General features: G+C 39.2%; 1 protein-coding gene across 1 annotated transcript in view; it reads right to left on the reverse strand.

The window, feature by feature from the left end:
• Positions 1-17,150: 17,150 nt before the first annotated feature.
• Positions 17,151-20,784, reverse strand: part of LOC138000658 (EGF and laminin G domain-containing protein-like) — an 87,851-nt gene continuing 84,217 nt past the window's right edge. Inside the window, exons 17-18 of the mRNA XM_068847222.1 lie at positions 19,403-19,505; positions 17,151-17,741 (exon numbers count right to left, since the gene is read on the reverse strand). Coding sequence (XP_068703323.1) covers positions 17,554-17,741; positions 19,403-19,505 — 291 coding nt within the window. The 3' untranslated portion in view covers positions 17,151-17,553. The remainder of the gene's footprint in view (positions 17,742-19,402; positions 19,506-20,784) is intronic.

Below are 20,784 nucleotides of genomic sequence, written 5' to 3' on the forward strand. Positions count from 1 at the left end.
TCTATTTTTGGATTCGTGGCACACGGTTTTGAAATCTCATGTCACTCCGTAGTGACATTGACTGGTAAGTTAAAGTTCTATTAGGTTTCTATCATGTCATCACTGTGGAACGAAGGAGTCACATGCCCGTATCCCACCCTCCCGGTTCCTTCGTTCCTTTTACGTAGAATACTGGCCAGCTCTGCCCATGCGCATCTCATGTGACTCCTTCGTTCCAGACTGATGACCGCGCACCGGTAGCTCAGTTTGTTGAGCACCGGGCTGTCACGCGGGAGGTCGTGAGTTCAACTCCAGCCGGACCAACACTCAGGGTCTTTAAATAACTGAGCAGAAAGTGCTGCCTTTGCAAATGGTCTAGTCTTCTCGGATAAAGACGATAAACCGTAGGCCACGTCTCACAATCCTTCAATGTTCATAATCCTGTGAGACGTAAAATAACCCACACACTTGTCGCAAAGAGCAGGGCATCTAGTTCCCGGTGTTGTGGTCTGTCTTCTGTGGTGTATCATGGTTAGGAGGGTAAATGCTCGGAGATATCCTAATCAAACCTCAGCTTACAGGTAAGTCTCGTTTAATGTTATAATTATGTTTTAGGATACATTGGGCGACCTGAACGAGATAGGATATTGGCGAAAGACTCACGATGTTTTCGTCGATGTCGCTGTAGCAGATCTACGTTAGGACGTCAACGAAAACGTCGCTTTAAATATAACTTAGCGCTATCGTAAGTATTTGGCGATTATTTCATCTCGTGCACCTTGAACAATACCAGTGAACTATCATACAACTGGATTAGAACGAACGGTTTAGAAGTAAACTTGTAGAATTATGAATGGTTCGATTGTTGTACATTCACATGGGCTCCTGCCTCAAGCCGTCGTCAAAACCTGAAATTTGGTGATTTCACGTTCTTGTTTCACACAGCACGGCAAAAAAATGCACTGAAATGCGTACGCCACACCGCACGTGCAGCATGGTTATTCCTTTTTTAACCAATAATATTCTTCCCTTTTGGCGTTGTCGTTGCCATCGACGTCGTCATTGCTGAAACTCCCGAATTAAATAAACGACATGTAAATGACGAGGACAGGAGGAGCTTACGAGAAAGTGAATCTGTTTCGACACGGCCGCCAAGTTGGAGCCCCTAAACAAAGAAACGGTGGCCATGTTGGAGCCCCGTCCAAATCCTCCGGGAATTCAAGTTTAACTCTATTATTATGCAAACGTTTTCTTTTGTTTTCGTTGAAAAACATGGCTTTTGACCACGTGAGTGAAAACCAACCATCGGCCGGCAATTGGGTTTGATGTTATCTTGACTTGTACATCAGCCATCCAATCAGTGTGAACCCGGTATTGTGTTTTATAAGATCACTTTTGCACGAATTGAGTCTTATTGACAGTTGTATTTTGGTTTCCTCTCACGCATGAATAGCATTTCGTAAATCACTCTAGTTTCCCTTGGAATTTCTTCAAAACGGAGAACTTATTTGATAGCTGTGGATTTGCAACCCTTTGACATCCCTGTGTTCCAGGGGTGGAAGTTCTATGTTCTTCAATGGGTATCACACAGATGGCATTTAAACTGGTAGATTACGCATTGACGGCTAACTACGGGTCGCTATATCTGTTGGACTTGATTTGCTCCACGATTGTATGGACTTGTGGACACTGGTTGCATACCTTTGGCAACACGTGCTATCCCTTGCTTCATTGTAGACTTCTCTTGATATCGTGAGCTTGCAGCCATCTTGGTTGCAACAAAGACATGCAATCATCCAAACTTGCGATCGATTGTCAGCGGTGGACACAAAAATCTCTCCAATCAAGGGCACCCAACGTCAATTTTCTGAAAATATCTGTTCGGAAGACGATTTGAGATCTAGAATTTTCGGAACATTTGTTGTAAAATTTCTTGCTTGCCTGCCTCTCCTAGGATTTTCGAACTTCTAAAAGATGGTATAATTGCTCATTTTTTACGGATTTTTACCCTAAAAAGCTCACCTAGAATTTTCGGGAACCTTTTTTCGGGCTGAAATTTTCGAAAACGTAAGTTTTGATCCCTATAGTTTTCGGATCACTCGACTTTCAGCTAGGAAATCCGAACAGATGAAAAATTTTTAGGGGATAAAAATATGCCTATATCTACCGTGTAAATGCTAAAATACGTTTAACAATTCTATGTCTAAGTGGTTTTGAACTATATTCTCGTTGGGTGCCCCTGACCAATACCAGAAATTGCTCACAGATCAATGATGCGAACACCATTTATCATTGAGGCCAATAAGTGTACCAATTGTTGTAGGTGATGGTCCTACACCTGTATCATGCGCAGGTTAATAAAGGGTCCCGGCTCCGGCCATTCTGTTTCTGTTGTGTCCTTTCACTTCAAACAGGTTGGTTGACAAATTGTTTTACCATATACAGATCTGTCTCGACTCTTCCTTCTATGGACAAACACCAGAACTTTCAAGACAAACTTACTGGATATTTTCATCAAAAGAGTTATCAACTTCTAAATATACTCGGTGACGTTGGTGTGACAAATTCAGTGTTGCTAACACCCCATGAATGCAGTTTGACCCTTTCTGATTTCCTGCCTGTCCCAGTTGATCGCCAGGAGTCTTCTCTTCACGCCTTTACTTTTGAACTTTGAACTTTGAACTTTTATTGTCACAATATAACATTACAATTCTTAACTTTTTTACAGTAGGCCCGCAAATAGTAAATCTAATCTAGGCGGGTCAAGTGTGTAGAATACCTCTACTACAATTTTCAATTTTGATAATTTTTCCATTAAATTTTTGCTCATTTTTTTCTAAATCCAAGCAATAGAACGCAGTGTGTGGGCATGTTCATAGCCAGCGTTTCGTGTGATCGCTCTTTTTTAAAACAAATGTAATTTGGTCTGTGTCTACGTGGTCATCGTATTGTTCTAGGACCGATAGAAGCAAATTATGAAGCTCATTTTTGAATGTCTTCATAGGCAGAGACCGCATACGAGCCGGAAGTTCATTCCACAGCCTCGGTCCTCCGCGAGAGAAGGCTTTGTTCTGTACTTCGAGTCTCGAAAATTTTTGATAATAATTTGAGATGTAGAGGAACGCGTATTGTAAGAATGCACGTGACTAGTTTTAGTAAAGACGTCTAAGATGTTAGAGGGTGCGATTTGGTTAGAGACATCATGCACAAGGCAGCACACTGCTTCATAGTATAAGAAATGCACAGGCAGAACGCTGGTATCGAGAAATAATGGGATAGCATGAGCTCTCCTTTCTGAAAAAAATATAAATCTGAGACATCGTTTTTGGAGAATAAGGATCCGATTAAGAGCTGACTTGCTGGCCATTCCCCAGGCTGTAAGACCATAAGAAATATAAGGATGGATAAGAGATTGATAGATATGGAGAAGAATATTTCGAGGAACAAAATGTCTAAGTTTAGCTATCATACCCACGGTTTTACTTATTTTAAGAATTAGAGAGTCGATTTGATTGCGCGAACTGAGATTTTTGTCGATCAATATACCTAGGTTCTTTACATATTTCTTGTGTTCTAAACACTCCAGTTTATTAGTTTCATTATTATAAATTTGGGCTTAAGGTTGATAGATTATCTTCTTTTGGTGAGGATGAAGTATTACAAAATTAGACTTTTTTATTTATAGTTGATTTATTTACAGCAAGCCAGTTATAAACATTCTGATCTTAAATTCTTCATTTACAACTTTTTCAACGGATCCAAGATCTTTGTCAACATAAAGTATATTGGTGTCATCAGCGAAAAGATAAAAACGGAATTTTCTGGACGAGTTTTGGATGTCATCAAGAGAAAATGAGGGGACAGAGAAGGAGGCTCCCGGTCCAGCCCTTGGGATATGTCATGTCTACGAAAGTTATTTTTAGACGAGCGGAAGTCTTTGTTCTAGCGGAAGTCTGTATTCCGAGAGGTCCACATGCAGGCCAACCTCGGTCTGATGTTTGAAAGAAAATAAATATTCATTAGCCTTCCACGTGCGCCGCCATTTTCTCTCTTCACTAAGAACCTGAGAGCGAGACAAGACTGCATGCGGACGTCTCGGAAGACAGACTTCCGCTAGAACAAAGACTTCCGCTCGTCTAAAAATAACTTTCGTGGACATGACATATCCCGACCAACGCCCTGAGCCTCCGTCTCTGTCCCCTCATTTTCTCTTGATGTCATTGATGAATAGCAGAAAGAGGAGAGGGCCTAGGACCGACCCTTGAGGGACGCCACAGGTGATAGTTTCACTACTAGAAATATGACCACCAACTTCTGTTGTTTGCTTTCGGCCTGTTAGATAAGAAAGAAACCAGTTGTGCAAAACACCGCGAAAACCATAAAAATACAATTTACCCAACAAGATACGATGATCAACAGTGTACACAACCAGTTAATGCATCTCTTCCTTCTGGGGTAGTTCCCAGCATCCGGAAGTATAAGCCTTTGACCCTGAGGTCATTCCCAACTACTTTTCAATATCTAACCTTTCGTTTTTATCCACCGAAACACATCACTTGGAAACAAGGGTCTCATGTCAAATACGTAAATCGTCTACTACAAAAAAGATAGCTCACAAACTACTCTGTTTCGATAATCTGTTTTGGTGATGAGACAGTTTAATTTGGGTTCAGTCTCTAGGGCGTTTGACCTACAGAACCCAACATGGGGTTTGTAACAAACGTTTGTTTTAGATAACCCGCGTCTAGAAGGAGGTTTTCCATCGTAGTATCTGAACAGACGTGTTTTTCCATTTGTACTCAAGTGTAGGGTCGTTCTGATCGGCTCTTCTCATTCTGGCCACTGGAATGAAGCGCAATGAAAAATTTACTAAAAGGGTTACTGGGGACCAAAGTCATTGTCTGTCTGTGCTTGCCTGGATCAATCATATCATCCAAAATACGAGTTAATTAAAGGTTAACGAGTTAAGTAATTAAAGGTAAAAGACAAAAATTTGCAAACGAAAAAAATCCTTCATGGAGAGTATTTTTAAGTTTTAAAGCGACAAGTCAAACCTTAGACCTTCTCTCTTGGACACTATTAGGCGACTTCCGATCAATGATCCGATCGTTAAAATGATCTTGATATGAGTTGATCGGAAGTAAAATGTTTGATATCCCATTACCTTGTTTCCATCCACAAGTTGATCCGTAGAGTCCTTTGATTTCTGATAAGCGAATTTGGAGACTGTTAACTAGTATTATTATACATTCAACTCTCTAACTCTTTTGTGATTGGCCGAAAGCCTACAGTGAATTTTCGAAATCAGCGGCTGTGACGTCATAACAGCAGACTATACAGTTATCATGTCAAGGTCACTCAAGGTCATGGGTTATCATGTCACTTATGACCACAGTGCATGATTTCTAAGGGTAATCATGTCAAGTTCGCGCGCTTTGTGTTGCTTGCCGTTAGTGAAGAAGCAAAAAAAAATGACTTCCAGTTTTGTTTTCTTCAGTTACTTATTTATGGCTATTTACGTTCTCATCAAGCTTTTTTTCAATTTTTCACATATTGTCTAATGCTTAACATTTTATCAATTGAATTATGTGCCGCTGATTTGTATACGGTTTACTCGTTGACAAATAAATTACCAGTTCCACTCACTGTCGTGACCATTTTTTTTTTCGTACAATGCATAATAAAACAATTATTAGATTCGTTTTTTGTGATATCCAGAATAATCAACGTCTCGGTAAGGGTTATCAGCCTCAGCCTTTGGCTTCGGCTTCTTATAACCCTTACCTCGACCTTGATTATTCTGGATATCACAAAAACCTCATCCAATAATTTTTTATAGCTGCATCAGCCGTAAGGAAACGGGTCTCATAGATTAATGGTGAAGAGCAGTAAACTCTAATACTGTAAGAACAAGCTGTTAAGCTAAGATTTTCCTTTTAAGGTGATTCCCTTGCTTTGCACCGGGCATCTCTTACTGCGCATAACATTGCGACTTCGGAGGTGGCGGCGTCTCGTGCCGGCCATCTAAACAGAGGCAACAAAGGCTGCTTTTGCTGTTCAAGAGCTTTTAAGTGCAATGATGATAACTCTTCTCGGTTAAAAAGGTGTTGTTTTGGAACTCGCCCCAGTCCTTTCGCGGAAAATGATCATTTTGAAGCCGAAATTGCCCCTTTACCATCCATTTATCATCTTGTTGCGAAGAAACGAGCTCGGTGACCCCCATTTTGAATGGTTTTATTTACTCGTAATCGGTACACGGAAAACATATTTTATGGAGAAAATAAGTTGGGTAGTAGAAGTTGTAGTATTTACCTATAAATGACGTGAAACTGTATTTGAAGCCTGACACTGAGTGCAAGGTGATGACTATAGCGGTCCAATTTGCTTACATTTCTTTGCAAGGTTGAACAATTTGAAATCACTTTTGTAAAGAGTCGTCATTTGTGTGGCAATTAGCTTAAAGTAATTCTCTTGAAAATGACGTACTATCCAGCTTTTTTCAAACTTGGCACAATTGATATTCATACACAGGACATTAAAAAAATGCAAAAAAAGGGATGGGGTCACCGTGCTTGTTTTCGCGCTGTATGACTTTTATTCTAAGTGTTTTTTTTTACCAAATTACGGGAGAAGCGTTCGAAACTAGATCAACCGGAAAAATTGTTGTTATGTAGCAAAAACTACTGAATATTACTGAAAACTTGAACCTACTTGTTTGTCCAGGCCATAATCTTTAAGTAAAGTGATTTCAAATTGTTCAATCTTGCAAAGAAATGTAAGCAAATTGGCAGTTGGACCGCTACAGTAATAGCCTTGCAATCAGTGTCAGTGCCAGTATGCAGTTTCACGTCATTTATATGTAAATACTGCAACTTCTACTATCCAACTTATTTTCTCCTTAAAATATGTTTTCCGTGTACCTATTACGAGTGAATAAAACCATTTAAAAAGGGGAGGGGGGGGGGGGGGGGGTGGGACCGTGCTCGTTTCTTCGCAACACGATTATAAATGGATGGCAAAGGGGCATTTTCGTTCGCGATTCCTATGATAACATCACAACTACTAATATTCATCAAAATATCCACAATAACATCCATCCAAAAAGAGTAAAGGGACAAGCAAATAAAGCATGGTTTCTAGTTTCTTTGGTATCTTGACAAAAAGAACAGGACTTGAAATGTAGCCTATTTTATAAAGGATTTCATTGGTAAAAAGAATAGAGTTCAGTACTTTATATTGAAAATATCTTAAGTATGGTTCACTAGAAACTCTAATGGGCAATAAAAAAGGCTTCTGAAATACGATTATCTTCCAAATAAAATTCTTCCCCTATCTTGGCCCATTTCTTTGGCTTTTCACACTTAAACTTTATTAAGAGGCTATAACAGTCACGACATTTAAAGTTTTCCTGATCAAGAACAACAGTAAAAGTAGGTGGATGTGCACGTAACTTCAACGGCACTGCTAGTCTCAATCCAGTACACGTCAAAAAATTAGAATTTAAAAGCCTTTCTCCTACGAAAGCGTTAAAGGAGTCAATGTTTGTCTTATCATAAAGTAGATCTTTGGTATGCTTAACACCTTTTGATAAGTAACGTTTATATAACACACTTTTGCCTTCAATCTTAATTTCTCTGTTGTTCCATATAATATATTTATATTCGCCATCGCAATCAACGAGATCTCCTAATTCCCACCACCATAATAGTAGCTCATAATAGAAATCAGTTAAAATATTTAATTCAACACCATAGTTACGATCAAAAATGAATAACCTCCCGTAACTACTGCCGCAAAAACTGCTGCATCCTTCGTCAGTTATTCTTTTTAACCAACTTAACCTTACGGCTTTGACCATGTTTTCATAATCAACTATGTTGACACCACCAGAATCATAGGACGCATAGGTAGAGCGTCCAGTGCCCTTATTTTTCCCATTCCATAGGAAGTGAAATACTAATCTATTAAATTCTTTTATAATCTCAGGAGTAGTCAAAACAGAGCTAGGGTAAATCATTTTGGAAAGCAAGAACGCCTCGATAATTGTTACCTTACCATGGATAGACAGCCCTCTGACTTTCCAAATATTAATTACATTTTCGATTTTCTTTAGTCTTTGTTTAAAATTCTTTTCAACTAAAAGCTTAATGTCATACGTTACATGAATTCCTAAAAATTTAACGCAGGTCTGCCATTTGACTCCCAGCGGTTGATCTTCACAACTCCTAAGAGAACCAATCCACATTGCTTCAGTCTTTTTGACATTCAGATTGAAGCCAGAGGCCTTCTCAAACTCTTCCAGTAAGCTAAAATGGGCATTAGCGGAGTTTAAGTCCGATAAGATAATTGTGGTATCGTCAGCAAACTGTGAGAGTTTAGTCTCCAAATTATTGATTTCAATTCCCTTGATGCCATCTTTATTTCTTATGACAATAGCCAAAATTTCAACCACCGTTACAAACAGGTAAGGAGAGAGAGGGTCCCCTTGTCTCACTCCGCGCTCCACATTAAAGTAGTGAGAACACAATGCATTATTTATGACACAACTTTGAATATATTTGTAGAAGATATTGACCCATCTTATAAAATCTGGTCCAAAATTAAAAAGTTCTAGACATTTATTAAGTCCCATTCTATACCATCAAAAGCTTTCTCAAAGTCAATGAAAAATAAGATACCAGGTTTGTTCTTGTCTTTTGTATATTCCATTATGTCGAGGATTGAGCGAATATTATCGCTAATACTTCTATCTGAGATGTATCCTCACTAATTCACATGTATTAAATCCGGCAGCACACGCTTCAATCTCTCAGCAATAACTTTATAGGTTATTTTTCCATCAGCATTTAAGAGGGAAATTGGTCGCCAGTTCTTAAGATCACAACGGTCTTGGTCCTTCTTCTCCTCGTCTTTGTTTACATATATTCATAGAGAATTTTCTGGAATGCTTCTTAATATTATACTTAACCCTTTTGTGACGTAATCCTTTACAAAAATGTCAGTATTGTTTTCCTTTGGTTAGAAATAACTTTTTCCTGCATTCACGTCAACAGAAGAAATGTAACGACTAATTTTAACAAAAGACGAGTCTAGCCCACAAAATCACGAGTTTGTATGAAAACCGTCGATTTATAATGTTTACCAACGCTCTTTGTTTGTGTCTTGTCTCCAATCAACAACTTTCTCAAATAGCTTTCCATCCTTCTTACGGGTGCTTTACACATGATTTACAGTTCCATTTGAAAATATTATGAAGTTGAAATGAATCACGAGTTTTTACTTTTTGCTGAAAATGTTGAAATTTGCCGCCATTTTGCCACACTATTTGCCTTGCTATTCGTTCCGGCTTCTTTCTTTTTTTTTTTTTACACAAAAATAACTCCTTGTTTAGCTGTTCATAGCTAGGGTGGTCGTGATGAAGGATTACGAAAAACTACTTTACAGTGTGTTTATTGACCTCCCACAGGTTTTCACTTGGTTGTGTTGTTATGAGCATTCTATGATGAAATGATATATGAAATGGATCATATACGGACACCGGATATGAAATCAAGTGAAGCTCTGATCCTCGCAGTTATGAACGTAATTTTGCAATTGCGTAGGGAAGCCGGAAAAATTCAGGACTTCAACGGGGCTTGTACCCGTGACCTCGACATACTAGTGCGACGCTCTAACCAACTGAGCTATGAAGCCACTGACGTTGGGAGCTGGCCATTTGTGGGTTCTGATGTTCCAGTGGCTTCATAGCTCAGTTGGTTAGAGCGTCGCACCGGTATCGCGAGGTCACGGGTTCAAACCCCGTTGAAGTCCTGAATTTTTCAGGCTTCTCTATGCAATTCTGCATAAAACTACGTTCATAACTGCGAGGATCATAGCTTCACTTGATTTCATATCCGCTGTCCATATAGGATCCATTTCTTATATAATTTCATCATAGAATCCTCATATCAACAAGACCATCCACACAACCAAGTGAATACCTGTGGGAGGTCAATTGTACAATATACGCAACAGCTGTGTCTTGGAAGAGATACAATGGTGAAAAACAAGTAGAACGCAAAGACGGAAAGAAAACCTAAATGGCTAATTGACATAGAAAAATAGAATAGAAAAGAATGTTCTCAAATAACAAGAAAAGCGAGACTCACTAACAACCCAAAGCTCACCAAAAAATCTAAAGACCAACAGGAAGTGGATGGCAAATGAATTTAAGTCCAAAATAACGAAAGACTCGCCATTCCGACTTAAAGAAGACAAGATCTAAAAAATATGAATTTTGAAACACCAACAATCGAGATAAGAAGATCAAAGCACTAAAAAGAAAAACGCCAACAAATGGTTTGACAGGAATGAGTCAAAGTTTTACGATCACTTCAAGAACATTATCAAATCAGACGCCAGCAACAAACGACCTGAATACAAAGAACCAAATAAAATTCCAGACGGAAGAAATTCTAACAACCTGAACAAGGTCAACTTTGAAACCTTCTGGAGGCCATAAAGGATACAATCAAGAATGAATTGGCACCTATATCAATTGAGCCAATAACTGTAAGTGAAGACGATTTACTTGCAAGTATGAAAAAAAAAGAAACTGCAGTTCACCTTGACATGACCAAATCACCAACTATTGGATTAAGAAGCTTTCAACGCATTTCAAAGGAATAGCAACTGCACTTACCGAAATAATAAACAACGAAATACCACTTCAACAATGGCTTACCGGAGGCAAATGTCTGATGATACCCAAAACTGCAAATCCAACAGCTAAGGAGCACAGACCTATACCACTGTTGAACACCATGTACAAAGCCATCACATCTGTAATTGACAACAAGCTCAAAGACCATCAAGAACACTACAAGTACACGCAGATAGACCAGAGGGGCTGCTCCACTGGCTCAATGAGATATGTATCGACAACCTAGCCATATAGATAAAGCGATACTGGAGGATTCCGAGATCAGAAGAACGAATCTCTCCTGCGTACGGATTGATGAAAAGAAAGCTTTTGACCTTGTCAACCATAAATGGCTTGAACTCTGCCTACAGATGCACTGCATCCCTGACAAAATTGCCAAATTCATCACAACAACAATGAAAAACTGGCAGATAAATCTGGAGGTCAAGACCCCGGATACAAAGGAGACCTTAGGCCCCATAAAATTAGATCAAGGAATACTTCAAGAGGACTCGTTCTGTGTAAAACGTTTCACCATCTGTCTTAACCCAATTGCATGGTTTCTGCGCGGCACAGAAGGATACACTTTCTCACATCATATCCAAAAAAAGATCACTCATCTGCTGTTCGTGGACGACTTCAAGACATTTCAATAATCCAAGAGTAAAGCGATGCTGATGGCACGAAAAAATGAAAAACATGCTAGAAGACATAGGTCTACAATAGGGTTTGGACAAGGAGCGTTTGATTTAATAGATCATAGCATGCTCGTTAGAAAGTTGCGTAACCAGTGTAAATTACCAACTAGCATCATCAACTGAATTATAGATTTTTTATCGGACAGATCCCAGCGGATTAAATTTACATCAGAGTGTTTTTCTGAATGGGGCCCAGTCCCCGCCGGTGTACCACAGGGTACCAAACTAGGCCCGTGGTTGTTCGTCCTAATGACTAACGATCTTGATACGAACGCGCAGCAATGGAAATATGTGGACGACACCACGGTGTCTGAGGTAGTAGTAAAGGGCCAAGTATAATAACTATAAACATAATAATAATAATAATAATAATAATAATAATAATAATAATAATAATAATAATAATAATAATACATCAATATGTATCTATTTACCTTCATGATAACAAATGGTCACCGCATTCAAAGAAAGGTAGCCTTCCCTTTTGACATAATTTGGATCATTCTACGATGGAGCTTTCATCAAAAGGAAAGTCCTCAACCGGAAAAGACCATGCTTGATTTCGTCTCGCTGGTTTCCTGTTTCGGGGAACTTAAAAAAATCGTTTACTTTTGAAGCAAGGACAAGTGTCACACAGCAAACGACTCGACTGACAGTTCATTTATCAAAGGATAAAAAAGTGTCGCAAATAACGTCCAAAAAACTGCCCGAAGCAAGAAAGCGTAACGTAATCAACACTTACTCAATGGCTGATAGCGAATGATTTCTTCTCGTCGTGGGAACAATTTCTTCTGACACTAATTGAACGATAACTTTTATGCCTTCTCTCCACGCGAAAGCGATGCCGAGATCTCAACTCCCGTTCACTATATTGGTTTAGCGGGTCGACTTCTCTCCGGTACTTCCTGGCTTTCTTTGTCTTACCACTTAAATTCAAAATGCGATGAAGGCGAAGCGACGCCATATTTGTTACTTCGATCACGAAGTCATAATTTCTACCACTGGATAAAAAGTTATATGACCTACCTTGACTTGGATAAATTTATCCACTGCATGGCGCTTTTCAACGCTTTGAACAAAACAAATGGCGTGAGCGGATAAACTTTATCCACTGGATAGCGATTTATCTGCTGCATAAGCGTTAACCGCTTTTTGGCCTTGGCTCCAATGTTGCCTAGGACTCTAGCAGTTCACTTATCCTTTCGCCCGACGCAAAGCACCAAATGATTTTTCTTGTTGTTAAACTCAAATTGATACCATGTTATGATGCTTGAGATTCCATAAACAGACATGTTCCAATACATAACTCCCAGCTTGATAATACATTTTGTTTCTTTAAGAAATCTTTTTCCAAGGAGTCTTGTCACTTGTACATGTATCATTACCCAATGAGCTCCCAACGAGACAAAATCACCTTTCTCTATGAAAACCAGAATTAATAGCCAGAGTTAATCGCGGAATTAATAGCGAAGCCCAGGCGCGCGAAGCGCGTCAGCGGAGCACCATGTGTGCCCCTTAACACGTCACGTACGTCTGTCCGCCTTCCACCTGTGCAGACTGTAGGGGTGGAGGTGGGGAGGAAGGAAAGCGTCTGGGGACGGGAGTGTTCGGGCAATTTTCCTTGGTGGGAATTCGCGTGCAAGCGTTGCATTTGGCAACCCGCGTTTTTTCTGGCGGGAAATCTTATTACTGACGAGCAACGGAATAAAGAGCAGAAAAGTCGAAGAAAAGGGAAAGAGCATGAGAAGAAGAGAAAATTTCAATGAAGAACACCGTAAAGCTGAGAGAAATGGAGCGAGAGGCAAAACACATAAGTACAACGGTTAGCTTTCAGGTAATGTTTTCCTTGCTTCGACCGCTCCCTCGCATATTTTGTAAAACTCGCTAAAAACGAAGAAGGCCTGATAAAGTTTGCAATTCCGTGTTGACAGAGATTCTGGCATATTTCAACAATCACATTTAATTTTTTTTTCTGTTTTTGGGTATAAAATGGATGTGCAGTCGTGAGCTACTTTGTTTGACAGTGAAATTGTATTATAACATAACTTGGATAAAATGCGCGTTCTGATTGGCCAATTGGTCATTTACCATTTGCCCGTGGGTGCGCGCTCGCTGACGACAGCTGACGTGCGATCTAACTTTCCGAGATGGTGGAAGAAGAAAATGCAGTCAATAGCGCATCAGTCCTAATTTTTCAAGACATATTTCCTCCTCGTAGAATAGGGGTGAACTTCTACAGAGCTCAAAATAGAAAGATATAGCCTTAAGATTAATCAGCAGTGGAAAAGGAGGATTGAAGGTCTTAAAGCGAGGAAAGAGCGTTCGTGATTGATTTCCAAAACACGATCTGAAGTCTGCTCAAATATTGAATTCGAATTGCGGAATTGAAATGGATTTTATGAGACCAGGAAAGATGCTCCAGGAAGGTAAATGGTGTTTTGGAACGTCGATTTTCTCGGCCATTTGAGCTGAAATAGTGTAACGTCGCTTTTTTGGCTTGGAAAAGTCGCGCTGTTTGCGATAGGTTGCACTCAAGAAGCTAAAGTGGCTCTGGGCTATCGCCTCGAGCGACTCTTACGCTTTTCGCGTGCTTAGCAACCTCCCGCGTGCACCATAACTCAATAGTGCACGGTGAGCCGTTTACCATTTGTTAATTCGAGTATTAGGCGAATTTCCAACTCTAGATCTGTGGCTACATTTTCTAATGAGAAAGATTTTTGCTGTTGTTCTAAACTGAAGAGAGAGGGTGTAAAGAGTATCAGTTAAATTGAAAATGTTGTGAAAGAAGTTACTGTGCATGTAATTTTGGTTAAGTTGTTGGTTATTGTTTGCAAGGCTTGTTTGTTTACTACTATCAGCTCAGGGGTTTTTGATCACTGTAAACTGTATACACTAATAACGATTAATTTTGTTCCTTATTCAGTTGCATAGTTATTTATATAAACTATATTGCTTTATGGGGTTAGAAACGGGAACTCGGCTTTTAGGCTTAGGTAAATCTATATATTATTTTTCTCTGTGATCTGTAATAAAATAGGGCAAGAGAAAGAGCAGGAAACGCCTTGGTGCTAGAGGGATTTTTTTTTTTTAAGGTCTGAGAGAATGCTCAGCGATTCCAAGTCAACGGTGGAGGACGAAAAAAAATGTCTCTGGTCGCACGACCCCAGAACTTCATTTCCACGCGAAGAGACAGTTCAGATTTCTCGTCAAACCAGTTTGCCGCCAAGCTGAGACTGCTTCCCACGGGACGCAATAAAGTGCATCATTTACAAACATTTTTAAGATTACAGTGATCGCTATTCATTTCAACAGCTTTAACAATTTGGAGCGATTTTAACGATGTTGCATTGATTTTAGGTGCGTAAGGTTGATTTATTTGATGAAATTTCTTTACCCTCGATCGTAGCGAAACATTATTGTTAAACATGTTTAAAAGAGGATACTGTACTAATAAATAGCAAAGAGCTAGAGATCACTGCCTATATTGCAGAAAGAAAGACTTCAAAATACGAGAAACGTTTGTCTGTCCTTGCCATTTTTCGTCCTTCTGTCCTTCGTTCCCAGACGCAGTTTCATCTAAGGTTGACGAGTTCAATTTTGTTAGTTAACCGCTCTCCAAACGATCTTGAGTATCTACAAGAGCTCTTATACACGAATCGATAAGCAAAACAATTTAACTACAATTAAAATGGATCTTTTCACGCTGTCAAAGCCGTGAAACAGTTTTGCTTTTTCTTCTTGGGCTGAAGTCACGCAACGCTGCTTGTCGCAACAGCTGTCAAGAACCGTTTTTTCGATTTGTCCAATCAGAAACTCCCTTGAAAGTAATGTCCAATCAGCAAACTAGGACAAATTCTGTCCCAATTTTATTAAAAGGAAATGAGGTTCAAGGGTCGTGCGACCAGAGGCATTCTTCTCTTCGTCCTCGATCGTTGATTTGGAATCGCTGAGCGTTCTCTCAGAATCTTCTGGCACCCAGGGTACCTTGGTGGTAAAATCTCACAGGATCATCTTTTCGCTGTTCTCCACCACTAAAAAAATTCTGGCCTCATTTTCAGACTTTCAACACAATATTGGAAGGGGTAATTGCAATGGATTTTTAAAATGTGTCTCCTGTTTTTGCAAGCAATCCCGGAATCATTGATCCTTAACAGTTTTGCATGACTGTCCTAAGGACTTTTGTCCATGATTGTAGCCACGTTACTCCTTAGTTAGCCTGCTCGCAGGCGCTAGATCTTCCAAAACGACGGGTAGGGGGGCAATATACGTTTTCAGTCTTATTTGAGAAAAAAAATATGCTTCAATGACAGTCATTTTTTCACTCTAAGGGGCATTGTTACTCTTAAGGATAAAAGAAGTCTTTTTGCATTAATGGTGGGGGCAAAAAACATACGGACAGCTCTTCCTAATAAACTCATATTTTGTCTTCTTCGGTTTCTAAGAATGTCAAGTGTGATTAGGAACTACAGTGCTAAGTTTTAAATTTATTTTATTTGCTTATCTTTTTCTTTTTGTATAGGCATATAACTAAATTTTAGCAGGAAGGACCAACGTAACCAAAAAGAAGCACCGGGTGCTAGTGAAGGACTGGGAACTACTCAGCTCGTAATTATTTTAACAAACGAGAAGTGAAAGGCTGATCAAACAGTGAAGAAATATCTGTTGTATTTACCAGTAGGGTGTAACAAGTAATGGTCTTTGGCTAATGGGACGTTACAAGAGATATTCCTTCACTGTTTGATCAGATCAGTTTTCACTTCTCGTTTATAAATATATAGTTTGAAAATCAATGCATGACTGTACGTATGTCAACATGCAGGAAAAAAGTAATTAACCATAACTGAAATTAGCTCTAACAAGTAAGCTTGTTCCATAACAAGCAGGAAAAAAAGCGAGGGGCACATCTAGTTTTAATAAATATATTGTGCCCCTTTAAGTTACGTAAAATGAGAAAATTACACAAGAAGTACGAGATGTGCAAAAACTAGTAAAAGTAAAGCGCTTATATAAAATTCTATGGTGTATCCTTATCCTACTTACGGGGGCATACTTCAATAGGGTAACAACTATGAAGCACCTTTGTCTAAAATTGTTAGACTACAAAAAAAGGCAGGTCGAATTATCAATGACGTTCCGCTTCGTGAACATATCTTCCACATTTTGCTCAATTATTACGGTAAAAATGTCCCGACATTGTAAATTGTTTTCTTGTAATTTTCTCTACAAATACTCTTGTGACCTTAAATCCTCTAATCTTAATTTTAGCTATGTTTATGAGGAACATAGCTATAATAGCAGGAATGCCGAGCCTTAACACTTAGAAGAGCAAGGGTGGCACAATCGGCTAGTGCGCGGCGTTGGTGCATAAGGTCCCGAGTTCGATCCCCGGATCTCTCATCCTTGTTTCGACTTCTTTCCTTTCAGTGTAGCCAAAATAGCTTTAAATACCTTAAAACGGAGCACTGATGGAAAGACGGGGGTAAAATGAGCGCACAGTCGGCTTCCTGGGAGAATACTCTCTAGAGAGTAAAGGAACTTCCGACGTTAAATAACATGTACCTTTACCTTTATTTTTGGAATACAATTGCCTTAGAAATCAGACAAAACTGAGCCAAATAAGATTTTATCTTACTCGATAGTAATATCCTTTCCCTGGTACTATCTTTTTAATTATGTCTTTGGATTCTGTGCTTTACCATGCTTTTTTTTATTGTATTTACTGTATAATAGTTATTTACTCTCAGACATCTTTAAAGCAACAAAGCCGGGGTATATAATTAGTTTTCTATATTTTGCCCTTCTTCACTGCTAGTTGTTTTCTTTGCTGTACTTACTTGCTATAGATATTTATTGTTCTGATATGTACTGTAACTAGTATATGTAATGAAGAGAATTGAAAATAATAATATAAATAATAATAATAATAATAATAATAATAATAATAATAATAATAATAATAATAATAATAATAAAATCAATCAATAGAGAGCCGGCTGATTAAATACAGGACATAATATGCGCATGATGTCTATGCGAGAGCGTTTTTCTAACTTCTTTTAAGCTGATTTTTCTCTGATTGATTGGGGAATGCTATTCTAAACAAAATCTTCCAGTAACATGATTCCGAGAAAAAACCCGTGTGCATTAATTTAAAAGCACTGTGCCAGGGCCTCCTCAAACTCTGCTTTCTGTACATTAAAAAGGATCAAATGAGTGGGACGTGGAATTGGGAAGGCCTTCAGGTGGAATGCGGTGAACAACAGCGCAAGTTAATTCCTTTTCGTTTTTCATTGCACTTGGCTTCTTGGGGCCATAGTCAAAATCTGTTATTTCTGATAGCTTCTCGTTATTCTTTGGGTTCTGATGTAAACGATGGTTGGCAGCTGAAAAAAATAAGTGATCATACGAATAAGCGTAAACTTTAAAAAAGCGACCAGAAGTTGTTTAATTTACAAAACGACCGGCACGATCACTTTCTATACAAGGTCATAGGGTATACTGAGGTGGTAATCGAAATGAAGTGAGCCAATCAGAACACCACGAGAAAAGTAATATTCGGAGATTTACTGTGCAGACACCACTGACTTTTGAAAGCCAGTCAAGCAACATACAGATCAGTGAATAATATCCTAGGGGATAATTCCCTATATTTTTCTAGCGCTGTGAATCATTGACTGAAAACCTTTTTTTTTTTTTTAAATCTTTCAATCTGATTGGCTAATTTGTCGTTGCCGATAAGAGTCGCGACAACTCTACTAGTGTCAACGTTCTCTTGTTGTTATAGCCAATCAGAAACGCTTATTTTGGGAAATACACAACATTTTCTTTCATGTTAAATATTGTGGTAAAAAGCAAATCGAATGTGTTTCAACGTTATCTGTTCTGTTATCGAAAACGATATTCGTCACGAGATCGGTCAAACTTTGTTGTGGACTCACGAGGCACAAATTATTTTGACCAATGTGATGACAAAAATCGATAACAGCAAAGACAACGCTGAACCACATTTGATTTGTTACATAGACAAATGTGTAAAAAATTATAAACGTAGACAGGTAACTTCTGGCGAGAGTTAGTCTTTAAAAAGCGGTCAGTATATTTTTATACCATATAACTTCAGTTTCCGATTCATTCTCTTTTCAAAGGTCACATCTTCCGAAAATGTTTGAAATGGAACGCCCCAGAAAAACGCAGTGTTGCTGATACGGTATGGCTTGCGGCGAACTAGGCAATTGTTTGTATAGTCGAGTCCGAGAGTAAGTAAGCTCTTAAGTCACTTCCGCAAAAGCCACACGTGTTAGAAATATGCTTCACATGTGTTAGACGTATGCTTAATGCTACTCTGGTTTGGAGAGATTTTAATGTTAGCTTCAAAAGTTACAATTCAAAGACACTACGTTTTCACACTCCTGTCTAGTGTCTTTATCATGGACGATCCAAAGGCCATCACGAGGGTCCTTGTATGTGCTCATGCACCAATTTGCTGGAAAGAAAAAGGATGCGCTCCTTAATAAATATTAATTGCACGTTGGGCTTTTGAATTGTAACTTTTTCAAGGTACATTCAGAATTCTTCTGACCAAAGTTGCATCAAACAATGTCTTGTTGCCAAGCTGTTTGCAGTAGTGTTAACCTCATTAATTAGTTATTGTGTTAACAAAATAGTCCCGGAACCCCAACTAAGAACCCAAGGGAAAAAAAAGGAGTCGGGGATTCAGTGAGAGAAACAACACGAAGCGCTAGACGCACGGTGTGTCGAATGTTTTGAGATTTCTGGATCTTTTTGGATACGGAGGGCCCTGAATGTTCGGGAACTGATTTATTCCGAAACACAAGGAGGATTCTCACAAATGCGCCATCCTCCACTCCGAAGTGTTATAGACTTTACAACTTCAGCGGAATATTTCAGTGGAATCGACAAACAAATGGAAAGCATGTGGCCATTATGTGTATTTGAGGACGACGAGAAGTGCTCACCAAGTACTGAACGTATTGTACTGTAACAAACTTTAGGCTGAACTGGCTTGAACAGGCAACACCCATACCTTTGTTTGGTGGAATCTCCTCTTGAATTCCTCTGACGTGGTTGGATTTGAAAGGATACCTTGCCTTTCTTTTCTGTTGATGCAGTTTGACAGCGTCTTTCACCTGAAAAAGGAATTGGAATGGATGCGCAGCACCGGCTCAGCCACATACTCTTTACTATTAAGATTTAACTGAAAGCCCCGCGACAAATCCCAGAAACGAGACTTGATGTCCCTTGTAGGCCACCGTGGAATATCGATTTCCGGTCGGCAGTTTATTTGGCACTGTTAGGGATATTTATCATTTTTCCACCTCTTCTTGTTTTAACTCGATTACATCATTAGGAAGATTATTGGGTGGGCTACAATGAGCTTTTATTTAAGCGTCACGTCTTCTAGCGCTGGAGCACTAGTTGGAGAAACTGTACATAAAAATCAAATCATTTCAACTCAAACTCAGTGCAAAGTGACCTTATTGAAACCTCTCGGAACAGAATAGAGAACCAACAAACTCGACCCATATATGACGCCGGAGTCGGGGAATCGAACCCGATCCTCATTGGTGGAAGGCAAGTGCCATCACCACTGCACCAGCACTGCTCCCTAAGCATTCGCCAACCCTGCTCTACAATGTTAGTAGTCACCATTTATTTTGGTTTCAAAGAATTTTTTTTTTCTTTTTCATATGGGCTTTGTTTTCTTCAGTAGGGTTTAGTACGAAGATCCATACTACAAATTGAAGAGTTGCTGCAAATTAAGATATCAAACGTATGCGTGCGCACTGAAGGAAGGTCACAGGTCATTGTTTTACCAATACATAAACAACCCTAACTGTTTGCAAATGCTAACGTTAGGCCTAATTAAGCCCAAGGTTAGCTTTAATGGATGTTTAGGATGAATTGTTAAAGCAATGACATATGTGCTTGTTCCTGCCCTTCCACAAGAGCGCGTGCATACTTTTGATGTTCTAATTTGCAGCAACATTATTTTAATTTGCAGCAACTCGTTCTTTAAAAATGGGCAGCAACTTTATTTTATTTGCAGCAACCCTTTAATTTGCAGCATGTCCCTTGAGAGACACGGTAATATTCGGAATCATCTTTTTGGATTGAAGCCGGCGAAAAATGCAGGAAAAATATTTTCCAAACCGTTTTCCACCTGAACACGAAAAGCTTCGAGAGTTTCGGTGACGTAGTATGGCGGTGTAGCCGCGTCGAGCCACAGAAAGCGAGCTAAAAATTAAGCCTTTTTATGTTTAGATGTTAGCTTGAGCCTGCGATCCAATCGAAAACCAGTATCTGGTCAGCGGTCAACTAAAAAGAGTCGATCTCGATGGGCTCTAAACTTAGGCCACGGATATTGTCACGTAATAATGGTGAGCGAATACTTTGTCTTGACAGGTG

The sequence above is a fragment of the Montipora foliosa genome, chromosome 4 (assembly GCF_036669935.1).
Source record: "Montipora foliosa isolate CH-2021 chromosome 4, ASM3666993v2, whole genome shotgun sequence".
NCBI classification, from domain to species: Eukaryota; Metazoa; Cnidaria; class Anthozoa; order Scleractinia; family Acroporidae; genus Montipora; species Montipora foliosa.